The following is a 26,111-nucleotide window of genomic DNA, read 5'->3' on the forward strand; positions in this document are numbered from 1 at the left end:
AGATTATAGGCTTGATGATTCTGAAGCAAGTGATGTAGTGGTAAGTAGAGATGTGACTAAGATTAAAAATAGTATCCACTTATGTGCCCTGCACAGTTCCACTTTCTGAGGTTTGTCATGAGGCCATTTACTTAAGAAATTTATTGCATCAGTTGATAAGACTATGGCAAGCCTGCAACTTTATCTAATGATAGTCAGAGAGCATTAACTTTGTCTGTTGGTCCTTCAAACCATAAAAGATCAAAGCATGCTTATGTTAGACATCATGATATAATGGAAGTTGTGTCTGGCTATGCCAGCAGATACAATGACAGAAGGATTAAGTAAAGAAATACATTGTGAAGTTCTAAATAGTGTGAGTTAAGGCACCGGTTGTTTTGAAGTGGAGGTGTTGAATTTAGTCAAAAGCATTCAAATAAATATCTGTAGACTCATGTGAACCATGATCTTTGTATTTTGTTGCTTTTATGTACCAGTGTCTTGCTTTGCTTTGTCTTGGTACGTGTCCATCTGTCTACATGCCAGTGTGTACCTACTATAGTGTCACATCTTCTTGTGCCTCACACTTTGTTTATGTTTTAGTACGCCATGCATCACTCAGTGCAGTATAATGTGCAAGTTTCTTTTATACCTGAAGTGTGACGTATTTACCAGCATTGTCAATAGTAATAGTTTACAGGCTGTATCCTCATGTGTAGAACTCTCAATAATATATTCTTTATACTTGTTCCAATTTGTTACATTTTTATGAGTCAACCAATGGAAGTTACCTAGTGCACAGCTGTATGTGATCACAAGAACAGGATGAAATATATCTATTTCCAGACAAGAACAACATTAAAAATGACAGAGTGAAACTCATGCATCATTAAATTGCTTCGGTTTAACAAACTACCAAACTCTCTAATAACATATAAGAAGAATCCAGGATGGAACACACACACACACACACACACACACACACACACACGCACACAATTCACACAGAGTCTGTGGCTGCCGAGGCCAGACTGCGAGCAGCAAAACATGATAGGAGAAGCAAACTGGGTGGTGGGGATAAGGAGGTGGCTGGGGGAGGGATAGCAGGTTATGGGTGGGAGACAGTAAAGCGCTGCCTGTGGGAGCATGCAGGGATGAGGTGGGGAGAGGATAGGGCAGCTAGGTACAGTTGGAAGGTTAGATGGAGGGAAGGGTGGAGGGGGAGGGGAAAGGGGCAGCAGAAAAGGAGAAAAGTAAAAAGACTGTGGGTGCACTGATGGAACAGAAGGCAGTATAGTGCTGGGATGGGAACAGGGAATAGGGATAGGTGGGTTAGTCATTGTCCTTTACCCAGTTATCTCCTTCCCTGTTCCCATTCTAGCACAACTCTGTTCCACAAATGCACCCACAGTCTTTATACTTCTCTGTTTTCCCCTGTCGCCTCCCTCCCCCTTACCCTGTGTGTGTGTGTGTGTGTGTGTGTGTGTGTGTAGTCTAATTCTGATGAAGGCCTGTTAGGCTGAAAGCTCTGTTTAATAGTCTTTTTGTTGTGCCTATCTGCGACTCAGCACCTCCACTATATGATGAGTAGCAACCATCCTTTTCATGATATTAGCATATAAAGACAATGATCTTAACATGAAATTGAAACCTTTTCTGATTGAAAAATGTTAATATTCATTCAATAAATTTTAAGACACTGCTTGTAATATGAACCAGTAGCTTATCATCTGTAAAGAAATGAATAGTAAGTTGCAACAGTTGTAGTTTTGTTGCAAAAGCCATCATTATGATAGCTCCATGCAAACAAAATGTAAATAGATAAATTTTCTTGGAGATTTAATGTGCGTTGTCAAACTTTTCTTCTCTCCATTCATGTCTGCTAAACAAGAAATTCTTTTTCTTCTTGCTTGTGAACACCTGAAAACTGGTAATACAGTAGAAAAAGCAAAAACTATATACTGTTTTGTTTTGTTTACTTTGTCACAGTCACAGTCATGAGATTACACTGGGTTCCAAGTAAAGCAAATGTCCAGTGTAGGTATAAAGTGACAAGAAACAATGTATAAAACTCACTTTTTTTATTTTAAATGACATTCAAAGAGAGATATACAATGTGTGTTAATGATTCACACAGGTAGTCCACTATCTTTCCATATTTTTACCATAAAGAAACCCAGTGAGCTAAGAATTTAAATGCACTAATAAATATTTGGAAGTTGTTATGAAGTGTTGAAAGCACTTGGTACTTTACAGCAATTAGTTCTAATGTTTTAAGAACATAAAACAATATCTGCATAGCAGTATGCATTCACAAGAAATTTTACCAACTGAATCGGACATAATGTTGTGCAACACACAGAAAGGAAAAAAAGAACTCTTCTCTGCACATGTGGATTTCCAAAGAACAGTACTAGCATGTATGCTTTACATTATGACATGATACAGGTAGAGCAGCTGCTCTATTTTACAATGCTGATATCAAAACATGATGTCAACTGCCTAAGAATTACTCTCTATTCTTTATAAAATATGAAATGTACACATATCTGCATTAATTAAATTGTATATACATTGAGATAAATGACCTAGCCGTATGATCCCATTTAATGAGTTATATAAAAATAATTGTATATTCACACTTTTATTAAATTTATTTGTAAACTCTATTGCCACCAGGGGACAATACAGACCAGTAAATAACTTTCCTTTCTGTTTAAAAAAAGTCTCAAAAGCACTATGTGTTTTGTAAGTATAAAAGGTGAGCATGATTGAAGCAATGTATATTAAGGCCTTTGTGTTAGCTGAGCTACTTTGCTATTCCTTAGTTTCAAGATTACCTAATATTCTCAACAAAACTGAATCACAAGAAATCTTAAAACATTTTAAAACTATATGTACTGAATGAAGTGAGTTCACAGCCTCACATACACACTACTAATAAAAATCACTGAACATCAGCACTGACATCATCAATGGACATAACGTACTATGGGTTTTTGTAAACTTTTTAAATTTCTAAATAGCACAGAGTAACAAACTGAAAATCAGTATGTTTCATCATGAATCTTTATTATTTAAATAGTATTTCACTAAATTGCACTGTGATATTCTTCAAATAAACTGTATAGTATAAGAAACTAGTTTCAAGAAAAATTTAAATTTTAAAGAAGGCACAATATTTTATTCACTAGCTCTGTCCTCCACAATTTTCTGTACACTCACTTCAGTTGTTTTAGAAGACAATATTTGCCCAGATGCTTTTCTCTTATTCAGAATTCACTTCAAAATTGTTCTTAAAAGTATAGCTTATCGAAGAATATTAATGAAAATTGTACATAAAAATATATTAAAATACTTAATGCTAAGTTTCTAACAGAAATGTTAAATGCCATTATAAAAAGAGCAATAATGGATGCCAACAAGCACTATAATTCTCGCATATCATACAGTAAAATTCACTCCTATTTAAAAAGGTATTAGTTTTAATTCCCACTTTCGGTTTTTAAAAAAACATGTAGTTTTAGTTACCAATAATTTACCTTTTTACACATGCACACTTAATTTTTCACCAATCTAGGCTTGTAACATTTTCCACTGATTGCAATCCCATATTCATATTGTCACTATATTTGTATGTAACCATCAATAACATTGGCGACTCACTCTTCACGATGTCTGATGTATTTGTACAGGCACAACCTTCAATATACAACTCTATTTTGTATAGTACAGTCCGATTTGAAATGTCTTTATTTTTTCCAATAACACCACTTGTCATGTGAGATCTCAATTACAGTTACAGATTTACTTTCAGAAACACAATGAATCACAAGATAAACAGGCATCTGTGAATTTGCACCTGCTCCAGTGTCCAATTTTGAAGTTGTCACGCTTCTGATCTGAGCAGGTTTGAGCTTACAGCAACATGAGGTCACTCCTTTTCTTCCTCACGCTTCCTGCACGAAGCAGCAGCAGTGGTGGCTTCAGGGTCCAGGAAGGCAGTTGCATTTGCTCGAGGCACTAACAATACTGTGCCGTCTGCAGACTGCTGAAGGCTGTATTCACACATTGAATACTGGTTGCCATCAGGATCCCGCAGTTGCTACAGTCAGAACAAGCAGATTTTATTTATAAACACCTAAAAATATTCATCTGGGAAGAATAATTCAAGCAAAAACTGTATGTATAATGGTTTCAAGATTTTTTTTCCATATTAAGCAAAAAGATTTCTTGAGAGTTAGAACTTTTTCTCATGGGCACAAGGAAACTAAGTTTATGATATAGCAAGGAGCTGCAAATTAAACAAGAAGAAAAAGGAATTCACAGTTGTATTGTTTTACCTGAAAGATGTGCCTGTACAGTTGGCTGAACTTCTCCTTGACACGCTGACGTTCTGCCAACATGTAATCTCTCTCCTGCATCAGGCGGTTCTTCCGATCACGCATTTCTTTGACCTCATCTGCAAGACTGAGAATCTGGTCTAGCTTCCGTTTACGGCAGTTCTGTGCTGCAACCTACAAGAGCAAAAAGTACCAAATAAATACTTACTGTAGTAGAACCCCAATTTGTGAACACATGTGTATAGAGAAGGTTTAAATTTCAGTGCTTACTAACATAAATGAAACTAGTACAAATATCACTGAACAAGACTTCAAATTCGTTTGCAGTTGACAGTGAAATATATTCTCCACAGTAACTGACACTGAACTTCTTTTATTACCTTGTTCTTTCCTCTCCTCCTGATGTCCCTTATGAGTGATAACTGTGCCTCACTAAGGTCGTATTTTGACAATCGCTCATTAAATTCGTCCATTGGCAAATTGATGATGTCACTCACAGGCAATGGAATGTTCATTGCTCGTGCCCGTTTCTCATCTCTGTTCAGATGTTCCTCGTCAGATTTACGACCTGATGGAAAAGACAAATGTTAATAAGCTGCTCCTTTCATTTAAGTAGTGCATATGTGTTTTGGAAATGGAATAGAGAAATACTATTTTGAAGCCAGTTATTGTTCATACCTTTTTGTTTGTCTCTAGAAACAGGTCTTTGCATGGCTCCTGTGCTTTCTGCAGGAAGATGGTATGAATGATTGTGCTGTATGTGGTCAATAGATGGTCTTACATCTGCAACAAAACCAGCAACATAGCAGTAAGATACACTAGTTACCACAAGTGGAGATGTGTGAGACGCAAAAATTTCATAGGTGTGTGATGTATAGTGTGCTTCGCTCTACCTGGGTGATGCCTTGCAAATTCAACACTGCAGCTATATTTCATCTCTGGTGCCTTGGCAGCAGCAACTCCAGCTTCCAATGGGGTGCCAAATGCATTTCCACCAGCAGGTACTGCCTCGCTGAACTCATACTTTACAGGCGCTGGTGGCAGACTCGGTGTTGTTCCATGGCTACCCAAGGAAGAAGCTGCTCCTGCAATCCAAGTTTTGTCATTGAGTTTTTTCGTGCTATTTTTCACATTGATCAGTAGTGACCAGAAAACAATAAGAAACAATTCATTTGCAACATTATACAAAGTGTAAGCATTCAGACTTTCAGATTAAGGAAACTAATGGTGCTCACTTTAACAACAGCTTCTGCAAAAAGCCCACTGCTTTATCTGATATATTGAAGGCAGTGGTTTCTCAGACAATGGCAGCATTGACAAATTGTGGAAGAGGGTTTCATATGAGATGAACAGTGGTTTGGAAATGAATGCAAACAGCAGAGAGCTACTGCAGTGATAGTAGTGCCATAATCTCGTGATAATGAGGAAGATAGTGTCCATCTGTCATGCTTTTAAACCTGATATTAAATAATGCAAGAGTGAAAAATATTGTGTTTAAGGTGAACCCATGCCTCTAATAACAGGAAAAATCTAACATAGACCCAAAATGTAACTAAGTGGGACTGAATATTATGCAGAATAATACACATTGCCACAATGTAAATAATGGCCCGACATAAAAACTGAAATAAAGAAACTGACTTTTCATGAGTGTAGCAAAGTTTACTCCCTTTATTTTGCATTGAAGGAGGAATGGGGTTAGTCTGGATTAAATTTGTATTCAGGAATAATAGTAGTATCTTGCACTACGACAAATATGAACATAGGACAAATTTTTGGCAAAAGCTTAAAATACATTTGCATTTTTTGTACATAATGTACCAAAATCAACTTTTGAGTGTATGTAAAATGAGATGTCAAACCATAATGAGAATTCCTCAATGAGCCTTATCTCCCCCCTAAGAGAGGGTGCACTGGTCTTGGCAGGTGTACCATTTGGCCTAGCAAAACAATATGGTGTAAGGGAATGTCTATAGGTTTCCAATGAGCATCACATTTTCATATTTATGATGTACATTTGTTACTGTAAACCATTCTGAAAGATGATTAGTAAAAATAACAATGCTTGGCACTTTTGTTTTCTTTTAACAGATTGAAGATATAGAGCTTTGACTCAAGTGAGTCACTTGAACTGTTGAAACCATGAATGCCAAACAGAGGAAAATTTATGAGTGTTTTATTTTGTATATTGAATCTTCAGTTGCATAACCTAAACAAGAACTTACCTGCAGCCTGCTCCTGGAAACATCGCTTTCCAAACATCTGATGTTTCTTTTGAGCCATGGGTGGCACGCGGTGCTGTGTCTCAGCTGTGCTGACAGAACTGGAGTGCTGGCGACCAGAGTAGCTGTAGTCGTAAGGTCTGTACTTGCTACAAACAAATGAGATCTGTGTCACCATACTGTTACAGCCTTAAAATGATAAAGATTGTGTCTTGTAATTTTGTCTAAGTAATGTGAAGTCTCGTTTAATTAATACTACTCAATTTTTAGTGTGATTATCAGTTTTTTTATTCTTCTATTACAAAGTAACATTAAATAACTATAGTAATTATGAAGTATTAGTATGTAACAATTACGTGAAAAATTTGAGCAAGTGTCACAATACCTTTCCTCTATAAAACGTTACAATGAAAATGTGTGTTCTGAAAGAATCACAGGTCCTAAATATGACAAGAATCACTGGCAAAACAGCTTCTTAGCCATACCAATCGAACTTTATCACATTAAGACAAAATGTTATTTGGCTGCTGTAGCAGCTCTTAGTTGACAGCTACAAACTGCAAGATAATTACATTTTAAATAACTGAGGGATCTCAATGAGCAGATAGAGATGTTTGGAGATGTCCTACTAAACTGAAATTTCATTGCTGCATTTATGCTGTAAATGATGTTTGAAAGGTAGGAGTGTATTGTTATTGGAGACTAGCAAAATTTATTCTGTATGGTTTCTTTGTTATGGTGAACCACACATCGTTTAAAAGTTGAGAAAACTAATTTGTTATCATTTCCCGATTCATGTTCCTCTCAGGGGTTTCTTATATCTACAGATGAGTTCCACGAGATATAATGCTAACCAGAGCTGATGAAGCCCTTATAGTGTGTTTTCCCACTGCCTCTTTCAGTTCCACTATGTTGTAATTATTCTCTGGTCATTCCAATACTCAAAACTGTACCTAGGACTAAAAAATGATTACCATATCTATTCTGCATGATGTTCGACGCACTTGATGGAAAAACATTGTGGGACTGTAATCTGCAAATGGATGGACTCATTCAGTATATGCACAATTTTCTATTGCGGTTTTCTGATGTGTGAATACAGAACGTGGCAAGTTCAAAACACAGAATGAAATTCACAGACAACAGTGAGGCACCTTTGTTTATGTACTTATGCCACCATGAGGAACACAAACCATATTTCTTACTTCGAATTGAACACCTATTCTGATTAAATCCGACACTCAAGCACCTCATGTAAAGTTACTTCTTTCAGGGAAAAAACAGGATAAGGTCCTATAATGACAAGATGGGAAATATTTTCTAACTCATTCCTGAGCAACAAATGAAGCACAGCATTTAAGACCAACATTATGGTGGTTACTGTAGTTGACAGAATCTACATCTATATCTACATGGATACCCTGCAAATCTTACTTAAATGCCTGGCAGGGCGTTCACTGAACCACCTTCACAATAATTCTCTATTATTCCAGTCTCGAATAGCAAACAGAAAAAACGAACACCTATATCTTGCTGTGCAAGATCTGATTTCTCTTATTTTATTATGATGATCGTTTCTTCCTACGTAGGCGGGCGCCAACAAAATATTTTCGCATTCGGGGGAGGAAGTTGGTGACTGAAAAACCTGAAAGAAAACACGCTGTTGGTCCGAAAATTTCAGATTTTTGCTGATTGGGGGGGGGGGGGGGCACAGACCCAATGAACATGAGTGCAAACTACGTGGCGTTGTTTCCTGCTAGTTGATGATTGTATTTTCTGTAGAACCGTTCTGAGAAAGGTGCTGCGAGAGCGCACATGCTCAAACTCTTTCTTCTGCGTGATGATTCATTTCTACGTTTGTTTACTATGCACCTACTTACACCGTGAGGAGCGCATATCTCAGACGTCGGGGCGCTTAAAATCAGCACCGCAGCATGTTAAGATCCGTTAGATAAACGTTGCCGGTGGAATAACTGGACCTACGAGCGGGTGCCTGCTTTCTGGGTTACATATCATCACTCGAAGGAAACACAGTCACGGGAAGCAATTTTAATGAACGGTCATTCACATCTGGTGACCCGAGCGCCGGCTGTACATATAGTCAGTGTACCACGTAAATTACATCAGAGTAATGCGATGGGGAGAGATGACAGCCTGCCTTATTCGAGAATTTGAATCTGTTGTATTATTTCGTACAGGGAGAACGGAAAGCCGTCATTTATATGAGTATTATCCACCCGTATCATTTGACGAACTTTTCCGTCAAACCAACATAATTTCGATTTAAATCCCCAATGACATGTGTTGTTGGCTACCCGCGTCGATAGGAAGACGACCTCTCGGAAACTGAACCATCATAATCTACGTATCTGGTGCAAACGATACCCTCATGCGGGCTTCTCACAAAAATTCGTGTATGCTCTGGAAAACACAGGTTTCGTATTATATCCTCTTCCAAAAATATGCGCAGTTTTTCTTTGTTGGGAGAATTGCTCTGGTACTGGTCTCTGAACAAGCTGCAATAGTGACTGATGCACCACTTACGGGAAGACAGTGGATAACTCTGCTTTGTAACCTGATGATCCACTTAGTTTCCATTCGCGCGTCGATGAGCATTGAAATGTCGTACTTTCGTAACACTTGACTGGACGAGCTCGTTACATTACAGGATCAAGTACGGAACAAGACCACACGGAAAACTCTAAACATGTTTACCATAAAGGAAGGTATAAAGGAAAATAGGAAGAAATTTACAAATTAAGGATGACCAAAGACATGGAAAGCGTACGATGACAGATCTGCCATGTACGCTTAGAAAGCAGAGTGGCTCAATGACTCTACGCTGAGTTGTTACCATGGCGAGGGCAACCACATGACAGTACTTTTGCATCTGTCTGAGGCTTGTTGCACTAATGTGTGTTTTGTGCATTTTGGTGACTGCGTATAACATGACTGCATATTACAGGCTTTGAAATTTTTGTGAAGGTATTTTCACAGAAACAGAGCTAACTGGGGCAACAAATCGAATAAATAATAGTTACATTTTTACCCTGTAACAATCTACTGGAGACTGTGTATCCCTCATATCAAAATACTCAAAAAATATTGCTGAAAAACCTCTCAAATTTTGATGGTGGTGTTTGGATTCAGTCTGTAGACTGCTCCTCTCGAATGGCAGTCAGGGGGCTATCAAGCTTAAAGCCCCCTATACGAAGAAAGGATCACCATCGAGGTGTGCACACCTTCACTCCATGAGACATTGCGCAGGGGACTGAAATTTAGCCTGGGATATTGACATAAACGCTAGTGATCGAGAACTGTAACCCACCGCTCCTGCTCCCCAAGTCAGTCAGACATTCACGAAGAACAGTTGTTTCATCTCCAGTGTTTGAACCGACTTACCTTCGAGTTGACCGTCACCGTAAAAATGGACTTTACCGCTTCGGATATGGAGGCAGTCATGTTTAAGAATGTTACTGTAAATAAACGGAAGAGTTCGTGCACATATTTCCTTAACTTATTCCCTGTCAATACCCACCCCAGACTAAGTACCTAGACCATCGAATAGCAGAGTCTTTATGGCGCCCACAGAGACCACCGCAGGTGACAGAAAATGGTGTTACCAGATACGTACAATAACCTTCTTCCTCAAGAACGCGCGTTATACTTATATGCAATCTACGAACGAATGGCTCCGTGCTCCATCACGTTCAGTCACAAAACTGGACACTTACTTTTCTTGTCAACAGTCTTTTGACTGGTTTGATATGGCTGCCACGACTTATTCTCCTGTGCTAACTTCTTCACCTCACAGTAGCACTTTCATCCAACGTCCTCAATTGTTTGTTATATCTCTGTCTTCCCCTATAGTTTTTACACTTTTCAGCTCCCTCAGCTATCATGGCAGTTATTCGTTGATAGCTTAACACGTGTCCTATCACTCCGTTTCTTATTCTTGTCAGTGGTTTTGACATACTTCTTTCCTCGCCGATTCTGCGAAGTACCTTATTTGTTAGCTTATCTGCCCACCTAATTTTCAACATCGTTCCATAGCGTCACATCTCAAACGCTTCGATTCTCTTCTTTCCCAGTTTTCCCACAGTCCTATATTCCCTTCCGTAGAACGCTGTGCTCCAGACGAACATTATCACAAATTTCTTCCTCAAATATAATTAAGACCGATGTCTGATACTAGCAGACTTTTGTCGGTCAAGAATGCCCGTTTGACTAATCTCATTTCTCCTGCTCTTCATTACTTTCCTCTTTCTTCGGTCCACTCTCAGTACCTAGTGTATGATCACTGAGCTGTTTATTACATTCTCACTTTCACTGATGCCAGCAATGTCAGCATCAGTGAATCGTATCAATGATATCTTTTCATTCTGATTTCCTTTCACCCTGGGCTTACTTTGACCATGAATTTTAATCCCATGCCTGAATATTTATTTCACTTCGTCACTGCTTCTTAGATGTAGATAGAAAGACAACATCCCTGTCATATACCATTTCCAAGGCATAGTTGTCATACATAAAAATAAGACGACTTTTTTCACGGTCAGGTCGGTTGGGAAATGGAAAATTCAGTGAAAATTTATTATTTTTTATTTGCAAAATTTAACTACACCTTCCAGCTACTTCTCTACACAGTCGCCGCCCCGACTTAGAGACTTGTTGTGGCGTTGTACCAAATTTCCAATACCCTCGTCGTAGAATGCAGCTGCCTGCGCTTTCCGGTAATTATCTACGCCAGTCTGCAGCTCACTGTCTGTGCCAAAATGCTGTCCTCATAGGCAACGGTTCATGTAAGCAAAGAGATGAAAATCAGAGGAGGCGAAGTCCGGGCTGTATGTGGATGGTCAAACACTTTCCATCGAAAACGCTACAGGGGCGCCTTTGTTGCAGCTGCAGTATGCGACCGAGTATTGTCATAAAGAAGGATCGTGCCTGATAACAACAATCCTCCTCGTTTATTCTGAATTGCTCTTACTAGATGATTTTCTCGAATCGCCTCATCCACTCGCTGAATAAGATCACCGGTTGAGACACGCTTCCTTTCCTGACCGCCTGCATCGTGAATGACTGTACGTGCTGCTTCAAAGTTCTTGCACCATTGCCGCACTCTGGTGCCATCTGCCTGAAATCTGGCGGAACCTCTCGGCATGAAGAAATCGAATGACAGCACCCATTTCACACTTGACAGGAGAGTTGCTCTAGCCATCTTTACGTGCTCACTGTGCGTTCAGACGCGATCGAGAGGCATACTAGAGACACTGGCCAACAAACCTGCGCAAAGTTTCATCAGATTCCCTCCTACATCGGCTGCGGACACGGATCTGGAGTCAGAGAGAGCAACTGTAGGATGTGGAGAGATTCCCTACCGGCTCGCGGAGAATACGGTGAGCTGAGAGCAGCACCCACCTGGCGTGGTAGTCGGCGGCTCCGTAGTGGTCGCCGGCCGTGTGTCCCGAGTCGGAGCCAGTCTCCATCCACTCGCCGTCAGACAGCGAGGGCACGCGCTCGGAGCCCATGGAGCTAACGGCGCTGTCGCTGGACGCGTCCATGCGCTCGTCCGCTGCAGCCGCCGCCGCAGCCGCCGCCGCCGCAGCAGCAGCAGCAGCTGACGCCGCCGTCGCCGCCCCCGGGCCGGAAGCGGCCACAGTCGTCGCCCCGCCAGCCGCCGCCCCTGCGTGGGCGGCGCTCGACGCAGAAGTCGGGCTGCCCGTCGAGTCCAGCATGCGCATCGTGTACATACCTGCGCAACACAAAACAACTCAGTCACTAAGAGCTCGCGCGTTTCACGCAGGAGGTATAGTGCAGTGGTATCATTTTCTCAACGTCCCAATCATTTCGTGTTATAGGGACACACCTATTCTACATCTCAACTGCCGGTATGATATACAAACATTTGCTTTCTGAATCTGATACGATTTATTGCACCATTAATTATTACTCGAGCCACTACAAGCTCATCGTCAGATGGTGGTGTTACAGGAACATTATTCTCTCGAATATGTGCAACTTGACGCTAGGGTAGTGGTGCTGGCGAAAACAAAAGAAAAAAAACGAAATTTTAGTCTTATGTTAACGAAATGTATACGAACGAACGTTATGTTTGACCATTTCATTGCGTCTTAGTATCCATGACAAATTCATTCCGAAAATGTACATTTTTGCCTACTAAAACTGACTGCACACGTCCGCTCATTGTAGCCCAATGACTGTACCTTGCTCTTCACTAACCGAGAGAGGCACCTATGCTGTAGGTACGAAACAGAGTGCCGTTCGCTAGCAAGTTTTTACTCCAATTAAATACGTACTCTATTTTTCATTAGCAGTCATTGGATCAATGCATGTTGCTTCAACTTGTGATACAGTAAATAACTGTTCTACATATGCCCGCTTCCCGAAGGGTGTCTGTGTATTGCTAAAGCTGAACCAATGGCTCCCAAACTTTGTTAGTTTATGAACATTATGTAGTCACGGAACTTGCACAAAGAGGAAACAGTGAATAAGTGGCTTCACATTTAAAACGTTAGTTTTAATGTCTGTGTTTGTCGGTGACGATGTACCTCTACAGATAACGAATATTTTATTCAATACATGAAGGTAAACAATCATTATTTTTAGCTCAAATTTCGTTAACTACGGAATGACAACAAGGGGACGAGAACAAGAATTTTATGGAATGGCATTCTTTGGACGATCTCAGAACAGTAAACTCCTTGATGCTAACGCCCTATAGAACATCGGACAGCTAAGCGACCACTACACTACCTGCTTGGGGCACAACTGGATAGCAATACTAGAGGTCCATGTAACCAGAATGCCTTTCTTCTGACTCCTGATGCTGACTTCGCAAACATGTGCTGTTACGTCACCGTTAGATACCTCTTCAGTTTTCGTCGCGAAACATTTCTCCAGCCACAGAAAAGTCATTGTGGTAGTAGAGATCCAGCATGAATTATTTCCTATAACAGTCACGTAGAAACCGCCTGAGCTGGACCCGGGTTTACGGAGAGAAGAAATTATAAGTAAATAAAAGTGGGCTGGTAGGAACTTGAATAAGTTCGTAAGGAACTATGTAAATGATTGTACTATTTACCACTCTCAACCCTCCAGAGCCACACTATAGAGCCACGAAATACAGGGGTTGGACAAAAATATGGAAATATCGCGAGAAACGGATGACTGAACATAAATGTAGACGCCCGCTAAGCAAACAGGTTGCGCTTTTGAACTTGAGCGCGAACGGCTCCTGTGCGATGTCCTCTATACGTTGCAACTGCCAATTATGGTCAATACAATGTTCCATGTACTTGAGAGGCATTATGTCGGTGCTAAGTCAATTCGAAAATGGGCAAATTGTTGGGGCTTGTATGGTGGGTTCTTCTGTAACCAAAGCACCAGAAGTGTTTGGTGTATCAAGAGGCATCGTATCGAAGATTTATACCGCATACGTGGAAAACGGAAAAAAAAACATGACTGCTCAGTCATAACGCGGGCGAAAATTATGTTGAGTGATCATGAAAATAAGAAGACGACAGCTCCGTATGTCTCTACAGAACAGAATGTCGCATTTACGAACCTTGTCAGCACCAAAACACCACGAAGGGGGCTCCATTAGTAGGGAATAGCAGAACGAGCTGGAATTCCAAAACCGCTCATCCGTGATGCAAATGTCCGTAACAAGAAAACGAAGCCATAAAACCTGGACTACGGAGCAATGGAAGTAAGCCATTTGATCGGACGAGTGTTGATGTACACTGTTTCCAATGTCTGGATGAGTTTACATCTCAAGAACGAAACATGGCGGGGATTCGGTGAAGGTTTCGCTAGCCACATCATGACATTCCATGGGTGCCATGTTTACTATGCAAGGTCGCGTTACTGTCAAGGATTACCTGACTTTTTCGGCTGTTCAAGTCCATCCCATAGTAGATCTGTTCCCAAATGGAGATGCTGTATTCCAAGACGTGAAGACCCCTATCCCTACCCACATAGTTCCCATCGTCCTAGACCGATTTTAAGAGCACGAGGATGAACTGTCGCGTGTCCCCTGGCCGCCACACTCACTGGACTTCAATATTATTGAGCGTTTATGGTCTACTTTGGAGAGAAGGGTGCGTGATCGCTATCGCCCTCCATCTTTGTTAACTTGACTTATCATTATTTTGCACGAAGAAAGGTATAACATTTCCCTGAAAACCATTCAGGACCTGTATTTGTCCATTTCGCGACGACTGGAAGCTCTTCTGTATGCCAACAGGTTTCTGACATTGTATTAGATACGATAATGGTAATGTGTTGTGGTTTTGGTGCTTCCATATTTTTGTCCAGCCCCTGCAGTTACATTCTAGAGCCCGGCCGGAGTGGCCGTGCGGTTCTAGGCGCTACAGTCTGGAACCGAGCGACCGCTACGGTCGCAGGTTCGAATCCTGCCTCTGGCATGGATGTGTGTGATGTCCTTATGTTAGTTAGGTTTAATTAGTTCTAAGTTCTAGGCGACTGATGACCTCAGAAGTTAAGTCGCATAGTGCTCAGAGCCATTTGAGCCATACATTCTAGAGAATGCGAACCGCTGACATGCTTTCTCTCTGTGGTGTAGTTCTGCTTAGTGAAATACGAAAGATGCAGGCAAGAATTTGTAAAACAGGGTTGGTAAAGCTTGTTAAAAGAAAAGGAGACAAAAGAAATAGACCACGCACGCAGGAAGCGGAAGAACGTTTCTGCATAACGATTCTTCCGTTCAGTTTCTTACTACCACTGTTTCTAACGGGGCAAAGCCCGCTGCGTAGTCCTCGCATGATATGGATTTCCCTTCACACTGTCTGATTGCCTTATCTGCTATAACTCTCATTACGTGAAAGCTGTAGCAGCATCTCCTGTGATACGCTCAGGTAATGATCTTCGCCTTCGCCTTGTCCTCCATCTCTCACAGACGTCAGGCGAGAGAAAACGTATTATTTTAGACGCTGACATAATCGAGGAAGAGTTACATCAAAAGATGCCACCAATGTGCAATGCATAGCTACAACGAAATGGTTGAACATGATCTATACAAACAGCGCCGCCCTGGCCCACGCTGAATGCAGAAGCGCTACTCAGTCGCTGCTGGAATACCGATTATTCTTCGTGTTTTACTGTTTCTGTTTATACATCTCAATAAAACCAATAACACACTAGACTATAATGGGACTGCCTTCTCGAATACGATTTAAAAATAATTTTGTGTGTAAAGGGAAACAAACTGACGCTTTCCGTGGACGATGGGCGTCGTATGTGAGACGTGACGAGCAGTGTATGTTTAGGCTGACTCCAGCTACACGTTGATAGAAAAGAACCTCAAATTATCTGCTGCAACACCAGGGAAAATGCCCTTGACTACCATTACGAGAGACATCAGTATAGTATACTACACAAGTTTGTCAAGCTGGAATTTTTTCCTCTTGTTTTCTCCACACTTTCGGCTACATTTCGTGACGTACTGAGGAATGTATTGCATTGAAAATATCCTCAATAATCAAAACACCACAATCCCTTACCGGTATTTAATGGTTCAGCTACATTATGCAGGCTAAGCTATTTTGCAGTGCAGGTTACATACAAAGTGTCCTGCAGCATATGACCAGATAAAAAGAAGTTTTTTTTTTTTTGGCACAGAAAATTCTTTTTTCAGAAGCTTTTATGTTCGATGCTGCCATCGCATGTTATATGGCAACACGGATCCTGATATTTACTTTCTGACTTAACGCAAGTCCTACATTGAGATGAAAGACCAACGGATATGTGGACGTTTGTGTACTTATTTTGCGAATCCTCTTTCCTCTTCTGACCAACCGAGATTCTTCCACCTCTATGGTGACGTTGTAAGCTTCAGTGTCTTATCTAACTCTTCCCAGAAACACCCAGTTTGCTAATGTACTCTGTGGCTCACCACACTATCTAGGTGGAAAAAGAATTTCAGCTCCAGGAGTGTTTTTCCATTCAAAGTCTTCTAATTGTCGATTTGGGGCTATTCAGATGCACACCGTGTTTCAAGTGCCATCTGTTTTTCGGTATCTGCACAAAACGAAGCAACCGCGCCTGCTCTGTGATGGCCTTCTGGTAACAGCCGCGTGTGACACAGCAAGGTTCGCTTAGCGCTATTCAGCAGCGCACCGCCGTTCGCTGTTGGAAACTGGCTTGCGCCAGTCACGTTCAACTGTTTGTTTAGGTAATCTGGAATGAGTGTGCGTACTTCGCCCGAAAGCGCAGCGTCACTGAACGCGGCGGACGCGCCTGCTGCATCACCGTACACAGCTGAAAGCTGTGCCTTGTTAATTACTTCGCCATCTCCCTTCCCCTACTTCATTGCGCTCACGTGTCAGTGAGTGTCCGGATTTAGACCAGAATCATCCATACACAGCGTCTGGCCGCTAATGGATATCGTTTAAGTCTTTCGCGTCATTTACAGATAATTCAGAGTTTTCAAAAGCTTGTTGCATCGTAGATAGGTAACTCGCCTTCTTTATATTTCGCAAGCAGTAATGGTACGAAACGAAACGCGTTGTTCGTCTCGTACATCTTGACTTAATTTCTCTATTTTGCTGGCAATGACCTTGTTTTCATTACTTACACGTTCTGCAAATGATTCTCCTTCGTACATAGTTAGTGTTCGTGACGCTGTGTTCTTCCACCAGCAGCCAAAACCGATGGTGTTAACAAAGGCAGCATCCTATCCGAGCGCTGGGTCCAATGGGCGCCGACGTTGTGAGCACGATCGGTCAGTAAAATTGAATGACTAACTACACCGACGGAAAAGAATTGAAACACCAAGAAGGAGTTGTGCGACATAAACGAAGTTGGTAGGCGTGTTTCTACACCTCAAAGGTGATGTATATTCAATTTCGCGCCAGTCGCATATGAACATGCAAATCAAGTTTGCTTTAAATACTTACTTAACGGTCGCGAGCGTTAGTTACCTTCGAGATTGAACGTGGTGAGCTAATACTAGCAAGAATGCTTTAAGGCGACAAAGACGCCATTATCAAACTCTCACTGAGTTTGAATTAGGTCGTGTAAAAGGGCTACAAGAAGACTAACACGATGAACTGCTACAAATCGGTTACTTTAAGGACAGCTCCGAGCCAGACGCCCTGTAACGTGGATTCCACTGACCCCAAACCACAGCCATTTGCGGCTTTAGTAGTGTTAAGACAAAGCTCATTGGAGGGCAGGGACAAGGTCTGATGTGCTTTGTGACGAAAGCTGGTTCTGCGTCGGTGCCAGTGACGGGCGTGTGTTGGTTAGCAGAAGGCCAGTTGAGGGCCCGCAGCCAACCTGTCTGTGCAACACACGCTGGATTTACACCTGGAGGGAGTTGTGGTCTGGGCTGCTATTTCGAAAGACAGCAGGAGCACTCTCGTAGTTATTACGCACACCTAGACTCAAACTCGCTGTGGTGACTCGACCTATTGTTATGCCATTCATGATCAGCATGCCAAGGGGGTGCTTTCCAACAGGATAACGCTCGACCACATACTGCTGTTGTAACCCAACATGCTCTACAGAGTGTCGACGTGTTGCCTTGGCCTGCTCGATCATCATATCTGTCTCCAATCAAGCACAAATGGACATCATCGGACGACAACTATAGCGTCATCCACAAACAGCATTAACCGTCCCGATATTGACCGACCAAGTGCAACAGGCACGGAACTCCATCCCCCAGACTGACATCCGGCACCTGTACAACACAATGCATGCACGTTCGCGTGCTTGCATTAGTTCTGGCGGTTATACCGGTTATCAATGTACCAACATTTCACGTTTGCAATGGTTTATCTCCCGCTAATATGTTATATAGGCAAATGTATTCCCGAATTTCATTACTCTACATTTTTTGGGTGTTGCGATATTTTTCCCGTCAGTTTATATGTTTTAGTGTTGTTTCTATGATAATAAATGAAGATTCTACAAATTTTTGTGTAAATTCTAACACCAGTTTAATATTCAAATAAATTTTTGAATATTAATCGTCGTTCGAAGATCTTGAATTTTCCGTGATTAATTCAAAGCAGATATAGTGGATGCTGTCACTTTCTTAAACACTTTCTTGACCATTCACGTTTGCTCTTCCATCTCCAATGATCTCAATAACGACGAGACATTAAACAACGGTCACTTTTCCTCAACAAATCAAAGGTACCGTGTTACTTGCATTATCACGTCCACCTTCTGTAGAATCATTATAGTCGCTGTCCAGTGACTACTGACTGTATTCGGAGAACATATAAATGGAGGCGACATTCAAAGTTTTCCCCGAAAAATTCGACGAAGAGTCAACGAGTGACTCACATTTAGTATATTAGCGCAAGGCGTACGTCAGACTTGTAGGCGATGACCTAATCCGACGCTGCGTTATGAGCGTGCTGCAGCCTCTCAAGCTGAAGGCATCCCACGTGACTTATGATTCATCCCAAGCGCGCTCCGACTTCGAGGAAGTCTTATAACACGCAACGAAAAGAAATACGCGCTTAGTGTCACTAACGGTCAAAGACGAGCGAACAAAACATGTCCACTCTCCGGCGCAAGACTGGAGTAAAGACGCAGAACACAGTAAAGAACGAATCACCACCGTATGATAATGTGAGTTTTAGCGCTGGAAACATTTGAGAAGATGTTCTTATCCTGTTTGAGGACGCTGTTTACAATGAAAAACTTGGGACATTCCGCAGAAAGCTAGCAGCCATAAGCCTAGTCTCTGCTTACGTCCCGAGTCACTGCACCTCTGCGAGTAATATTTTCAAATAATCATTTCTGAATATGTCTAAGTGAAATAAGAATGAGAAAACGAGTAACTTTTCCAGTGAGCAAAATATGTTTTTCCTTCAGCGATTGAGGTGTCTGTCGCCTCAATAGTTATAAATAGTTCACAAGAATCGTTTTACGAAAATACCTACTTGGTAGTCATCGTCATAATTATCATTTTTTCCCCGTGAATTACAAAATGGATGCTTTAACAATGACTGCTCTAATCCCCTGTTGTTAGGTCTTCAACTCACTGTTCTTTAAGCGTTTCTCGTTCTTTGCCGATGTCAAACTACAATGCTCAATAAAAATGCAATAGTATCACAATGTTAACCAACTTGGAAAACCTGCAAATTTGACGGGAAGAGCGACCTTCTAGCTATCAGTGAGTGATCACGTGTCGTTCGCGAGATAAGCGATATGGTAGCAGCGACAAAGAATTGGTTTCTGTTGTCGACTAGAGCAAAGATTCATGCGAAACACGGTGAAAAAAAAAAAAGAAAAAAAAATCCAGCTCAGTGGTAACGCTGCAAACAAGTATTCCTGTTCCCGCTCATCACACGTAATTACTCTCCCTCATTGTATTGCCCTTTCAGCACGAAAGATTCTAATGTATTTAAACACAAGTCGTAACAAATATTCTTAATAAGGCACTTTCTTTCTTGAAGTACTGCAATGACGATAGCTGATGTTTCATTTACTACCTAACGAAGTTTTTACGGTGTAACGTTAAGAGCATACTGCCCAAAAACGGCATTTGCAGCACGGAAGCACGAGATTTGGCAATGTGCTGCTATGACGAAGTGTTGGAAGCCCATGATAACAGGAAGAAAAATTTATTCACAATACTTGAAGCATGGTTCGTGACAAATTTCTGTAACAAGAACATTTCACGTTCATAAAAAGTACCTAGAAAATACAGAGTAACACAATTCGCGGCAAACTCAAGGATATCGCATCATGACATGTGTGGGTTCATTTTAGCGTGTCGCAGAAGGGGAAGTTTGATGCGGAAACCGCATTGAGGCTCGCTGAAGACAACGCGGCATAGAATACACAGTGGATGGTGGTTGTTCGAAGATTGAAACACTTCATTAAGTTCTGTGTAATGGTGTATCTGTATTGTTTGTAAAAAAAATTGGAAATTTGCTGTAAGGTCTTATGGGACCAAACTGCTGAGGTCATCGGTCCCTAAGCTTACACAGTACTTAATCCAACTGAAACTAACTTACGCTAAGTACAACACACACACCCATGCCCGAGGGACGACTCGAACTTCCGACGGGGTGAGCCGCGCGGACCGTGATAAGATGCCCTAGACCGCGTGGCTGTATTGTTTGTAAACAACAGTGAAATGATGAAATGATTAATACTTTAAATTAAGAAGCAGTCATAATGATGGCGTTGTGATTTATCTGCTGTAACTAATTAATCTTGACCTTGTTACTGCGCAATAAATTACAATAAACAATATAACAGACATTAATAGCTACACAGATGGAAAATAATAGTCCGCCGTTCTGTAATTTGCATTTTCATAAATAATTTTTGACTAAATGATAATTTTGCGGATAACGTTCAAATGAAATCGTGTAGAACGATAATAGTGTTATAAATTTTATCTGCCCCATACTTCATGGCAATCTCGAAGGACTTTTTATTTATTTATCGTTTATTTGTCTACATTCGGGTTTGTTTTTCTGCAGTACAGGCATCATTAGTGAACCGAATTTTTACGATATTGGGATTTATCGCGTAACATGTTACGGCGTCTTTATAATTTTTCGCAGGAAACTGCATACGTTGTAGTATACTACGCAAGAACGCTCGATACGTTCCATTTATTTACAAGAAACAAGGAAACAGGAAAGTTGATTACGTCACTGCAGTTACGAAATATGTCTGGATCGTTGTAAAAAATTACAGAATGTCTGGATAGTATTAAAAAAAATGTTCCGTTTTGCAGAAGCCGTCCATGACGCTAATACGTGCAGTTAAATTAAAACATCGCGTCGGCTATCAGCTTTGTGTCTGGCAGGGTTGGTTACAGTTACGTAGTTCGTTTCAGCAGTTACATACCGCAGTGGTTTCTTAGAATACCGATAGTTGAATGTGGCCAGTGCAGGTAATCAAAGCTGTGGTTTTCTTTTTCTGTTTTAAGTATTTTCAAGTTTGGTGTTGGAAGCATGTCGGCAACACATTATTTGTCTGTTTACATATTTTATCCACGTTCTATTCCTACAGCTCTCGCAGCACCCCATACTAGCCTCTGTTTGCTTTTGCGCTTTTATGATCTACGAACTACACTATCTTACTGTTGTATTTTTGTTTCTTTTTGTCGTTCCTTTGCATTTTTCTCTGCTATTTGATGGTGCACTGGGGAAAACTGAATGTGTAAGGAGCGACAATCACTGGGGAAAGCTGAATGTGTAAGGAGTGTAATCCGACAATCTGTCGACGAGTATTTGCTAAGCAATAGCAGGATGGCGATCACAATCTAAATACAGTCGAACTTCCGATAGATGTCTGATGATTACAAACATGCTTTTATTTGGTCACAGCTTTGAGTATACGAAGCGTCACTTATTTGATCTACCATCAGTTTTGCACTGTGAATTATTCCCACGACGGTCAGGTGCGTTTTAAATGTATTTATTAGTATGATGCGTGCATAAAAAACTGGTTTAGTCTACTAGTTAAAAAACATCGCATTTACTAACAATTTAAAACACGATGTTGTTGTGGGATAAAAAGGAAACGCGTGCGTTGCAAGACGCAGTGTTATTCCATACGCTATTACATGAGCTGCACACGGGTTGTCCTTTCGTCTCTTACCGGTTAAATTTTTATAAATTACACAGAGCAGCCTAAAAACTGTGTGTGACAAAGAGAATAGTCGGCAGCTTTCATCAAAGAAATATATCCGCCGGAAACAAACAGTGCCGAGACCCAGCCTACTCCTGTCGGAACATCCCATCAGACGGCAGATCGTCTCTGGAAGTGTCACAAGCACTCGTGACCTAACAGTGGACATCAGTGGTTATCCTAATGATCAAGAAATATAGGCCATTGCCTTCCTCCCATCATCGGCCACACTGATCACGTAAATCTCTCCCGCCAGCAATAAATTAGAGCCGGCTACCCTGAGGTCGATTACCACCGTACTAGCGCGGCGGAGACACACCCACAGAAACGCTAACAGAACAAAACTGATAAAACTTCTACCCACCAACAAGGCCCTCTGCAGTTACTCTCAAAGCAAACCTCGATTTAACAAGCAATCTGAAAAATGTTTGGAGGAGTACTGCGTTATGGTATTTCAACAGCTTACGGCAGCTCTCTGACACTTGCATGACGCAGGTTTAGAGCACACTTCGCCGTCAAATCCCATAGACAAGCCGCTGGAATCATGGCGGAAGAATGACGTAGGCATGTCATTACTTTAAATTCTTTTGAAATCCTCAAACTGTGTGTGTATATTCCAGTTCTCTTTGCGTTAGCTGGCCTGGGTGACCGAGCGGTTATAGGCGCTACAGTCTGGAGCCGCGCGACCGCTACGGTCGCAGGTTCGAAACCTGCCTCGGGCATGGACGTGTGTGATGTCCTTAGGTTGGTTAGGTTTAAGTATTTCTAAGTTCTGGGGGACTGATGACCTCAGAAGTTAAGTCTCATAGTGCTCAGAGCCATTTGAACCATTTTTTACGTTAAATTATTTTCCTAGGATATGCCCACTACTTTGAGAGAAATGAGCGAGAGCGGGAAATTATTTCCAAAACGCCATTCAAACCGACAACCCACTGCCTTTTGCCGGACGATCAGCCCCACACATACCATGAAACACCGATCATACATTAGCTCGCACAAGTTTTATTTACAATGAGGAAGTAGAGCCTCATTTGTCCTGTCACGCGCGCAAAATTAATTTGCAATACGCCCAAATGACTTCGTAAGCTCACACAATTCGCTGCCTAGTACCTTTGACAGAGGTTAGCTGGTGGAGCTTGGGTTCCAAATTCCTATTCAAAGCAACGCTTTGCCGAATACACAAGTTGTGGCTACAGCTCTAAATTCTGATATATGTCGACAGGTCCGTCAAGTCCAGCTAGTCATTGCTGGACATTGCTTGTTTTAGATGGTAATGTACGCAGTTCTATCTAATCCGTCTGCCAACTGTGTGCATTATCTGAGACATACCACGATTCTTAGTCTGTCAGCGGAACGTAATCCGTGAACTCTGCCATCTGACTCCTGCCACGATAGCTGGTGCTTGACGCGGGAAGCAATGGAACAAGTTATAAATCAAAGCAAATGAACGCAAGCCCTTTCCTGAGTGTCTCTCGTATACGCTATTAGAGGTGCAGTTTCAGGGCAGTAATTAATTCTGACCTACCACCGCCATCGCCTCTACCGTATGAGTTTAATATGGTGTCAGTGGTGAGGCCTGCAACTTGAAATCGCCTGAAGGCGTCGTTCAGATCATAGCTGCGCGCTCCCCCGTACAACATCTGTTATTCACTAACGAGTTCACGGACTGGGTGTCCCCTCCCACGGGAGGTTCGAGTCCTCCCTCGGGCATGGGTGTGTGTGTTGTTCTTAGCATAAGTTAGTTTAAGTCAGTTTCAGTAGTCTAGGAACCGATGACCTAAGCAGTTTCGTCCCTTAGGAATTCACACACATTTGAACATTTGAACCAACGAGTTGGAGGCGTGGTTACGACATCACTCATCAAGAAAACGTATGGGGCTGAATTTTTGACAGGTGTTGACTGCTGTAAATTTCAGAGACGCTCTTTCGCGTTTCGTGAGTATATAAAAACGTTTTTCCGTACTAGACAAATTATCTGCACAGTTCTCCTTCTTGAGAAAATTTTCTATATTAGACAAGGAAACAGCACACTTTACAAAGTGCTTAAAAGCTCCGTCCCGGGTAAATTTTTCCGATGTTCATCCGACAGTGGCACCATTACCCCAACTTAATTGAAAAGGACTCGACAGAGTGCCGATATTATTGTTGGCGAAATTGTCGCCTTCCTAAAGCCAAGGTGGACACTATCAAGAGCTGAGAGCATTCTGCCTGAGAACAAGTTTTGATAGTACCAGCATTGGAAATTACGATATCATTGTGAAGAATACAGTCAAGAGATGATTTTCTAGAGTGAACATCTGGAACAGTATTAATAGAGCGCACGTACAGTGGGTGGACAAAAACATGGAAACACTAACAACGCAATACCTTACCGTGCCTAATACAGCATAAGAAAAACGTTGGCATTCAAAACGCCTTCCAGTCGTCTTTGAATGGATAAATACAAGTCTGTGTGGTTTTCAAGGAAATATTATACCACCATCCCTGCAAAATAGTGGCAAGTTCAGCAACCAATGATGGAGGTGCATAGGAATCGCGCACCATTCTCTTCAAAGGAGACCACAAATGCTCAATAATATTTAGATCCGGTGACTGTGGTGGACAGGGGAGATCCGACAATTCACGCCTGTGATCGCAGAACCACTTCTGGACAATGCGAGCTGTTGGAACAAGGGTCCTGTCATCTTCGAGCATAGCATCACCACTGGGGAACCAACGTTGTACTATGGGATGGATCTGATCAGTCAAAATGGCCACATAATCCTTAGCAGTAACATGATATTGCTGAGTAACAGTGGGGCTCATGGAATACCACGGTATGGCTGCCCAAACCATGACTGATGACCTCAGCAGTTAAGTCCTATAGTGCTCTGAGCCATTTGAACCATAACCCGCCATGTTTCAGTCTTGGGACGTAAACTCGACCAGAAGTTGGAAACAGTGTGAAACAAGACTCATCCAACCCAATGACTGTATTTCATTGCCCCACTGTCCAGGATGTCTCGTTTCGGCACCGCATTTTCCTATCTCGGACATTTGCATCAGTGATGAGCGATTTTTGGAATTCCAGCACATCCTACAATTCCCCGCTTGTAGCGCTCCCTTGAACTGTTTTGGTGCTAACAGGATTCGCGAGTACGACATTCGATTCTGCAGGGACTCTTGCAGCAGTCACCCTCTTATTTTTCGTTACAATCCTCTTCAATGACCGCCTGTCAATATCACCGACCACACGCTTTCACCGGCATTGTGACTTGGAGGAGAATGTTTTTTTTTCCGTTTTTCCTGTGACTTTTGCGGTAATAAAGCCAAAAGTGAATCTGGATAGAAGAAAGCAGTGCAGATGTCTGTCTACTCGTACTCACGTTACATGGCGGTCGTCTGCCCCTAGCAACGCCCTAGAGCACTTGCAGAACGCGACAGCGCTTTCACAGCAGGCGCGCATTGTTGTGAATCCTCTCGTGCCGCACGACCTCTACGACAGAAGCCACAGCGGCCGTGACTCACGCAGCGCAGAGACCGCCTGGCATGACTGGCGGTGATGCATCCTTTGCCTCCTCACTTCGTCACCAATTACGATGCTGACCTTAGGCGCACGTTTTCTGCCCTGCTCGACAAACACGTAATATCGGCGACACTTTTCCCTTTAACCAACTGCTGAGTCACCGGAGAGGACTCTTCAGTCGAAGAAAAGGATACAACAGCTACATAGCATATACGGTGCTTCAGAAAGAACTCTGTCTTCGTACTGAAAACCGATATACAAAAAAGCAACCTGTCTGAAGGACTGTACGCAGACGACAGCTGTTGGTAGCTTTGAAAGCGAAAAATGAAAAAAAAAAAAAAGTCACGGTGTCAGCTCGTCAAAGCGATCGTTTCAGACCTGAGAACTGGTGAGAGCAACAACTTGCGA

At 41.8% G+C, this 26,111-nt stretch overlaps 1 protein-coding gene across 2 annotated transcripts in view; it reads right to left on the reverse strand.

Annotated features, from left to right (window-relative positions):
- Window positions 1–1,938: 1,938 nt before the first annotated feature.
- The window catches only part of LOC124612270 (segmentation protein cap'n'collar), a 383,857-nt gene continuing 359,684 nt past the window's right edge, over window positions 1,939–26,111 (reverse strand). For both annotated transcript variants that reach the window (XM_047140366.1, XM_047140365.1), the window contains exons 9-15: window positions 11,963–12,296; window positions 6,548–6,693; window positions 5,216–5,407; window positions 5,001–5,105; window positions 4,703–4,890; window positions 4,323–4,496; window positions 1,939–4,084 (exon numbers count right to left, since the gene is read on the reverse strand). In XM_047140366.1, the coding sequence (XP_046996322.1) occupies window positions 3,914–4,084; window positions 4,323–4,496; window positions 4,703–4,890; window positions 5,001–5,105; window positions 5,216–5,407; window positions 6,548–6,693; window positions 11,963–12,296 (1,310 nt within the window). In that variant the 3' untranslated portion in view covers window positions 1,939–3,913. The remainder of the gene's footprint in view (window positions 4,085–4,322; window positions 4,497–4,702; window positions 4,891–5,000; window positions 5,106–5,215; window positions 5,408–6,547; window positions 6,694–11,962; window positions 12,297–26,111) is intronic.

The sequence above is a fragment of the Schistocerca americana genome, chromosome 4, assembly GCF_021461395.2.
Source record: "Schistocerca americana isolate TAMUIC-IGC-003095 chromosome 4, iqSchAmer2.1, whole genome shotgun sequence".
NCBI lineage: Eukaryota > Metazoa > Arthropoda > Insecta > Orthoptera > Acrididae > Schistocerca > Schistocerca americana.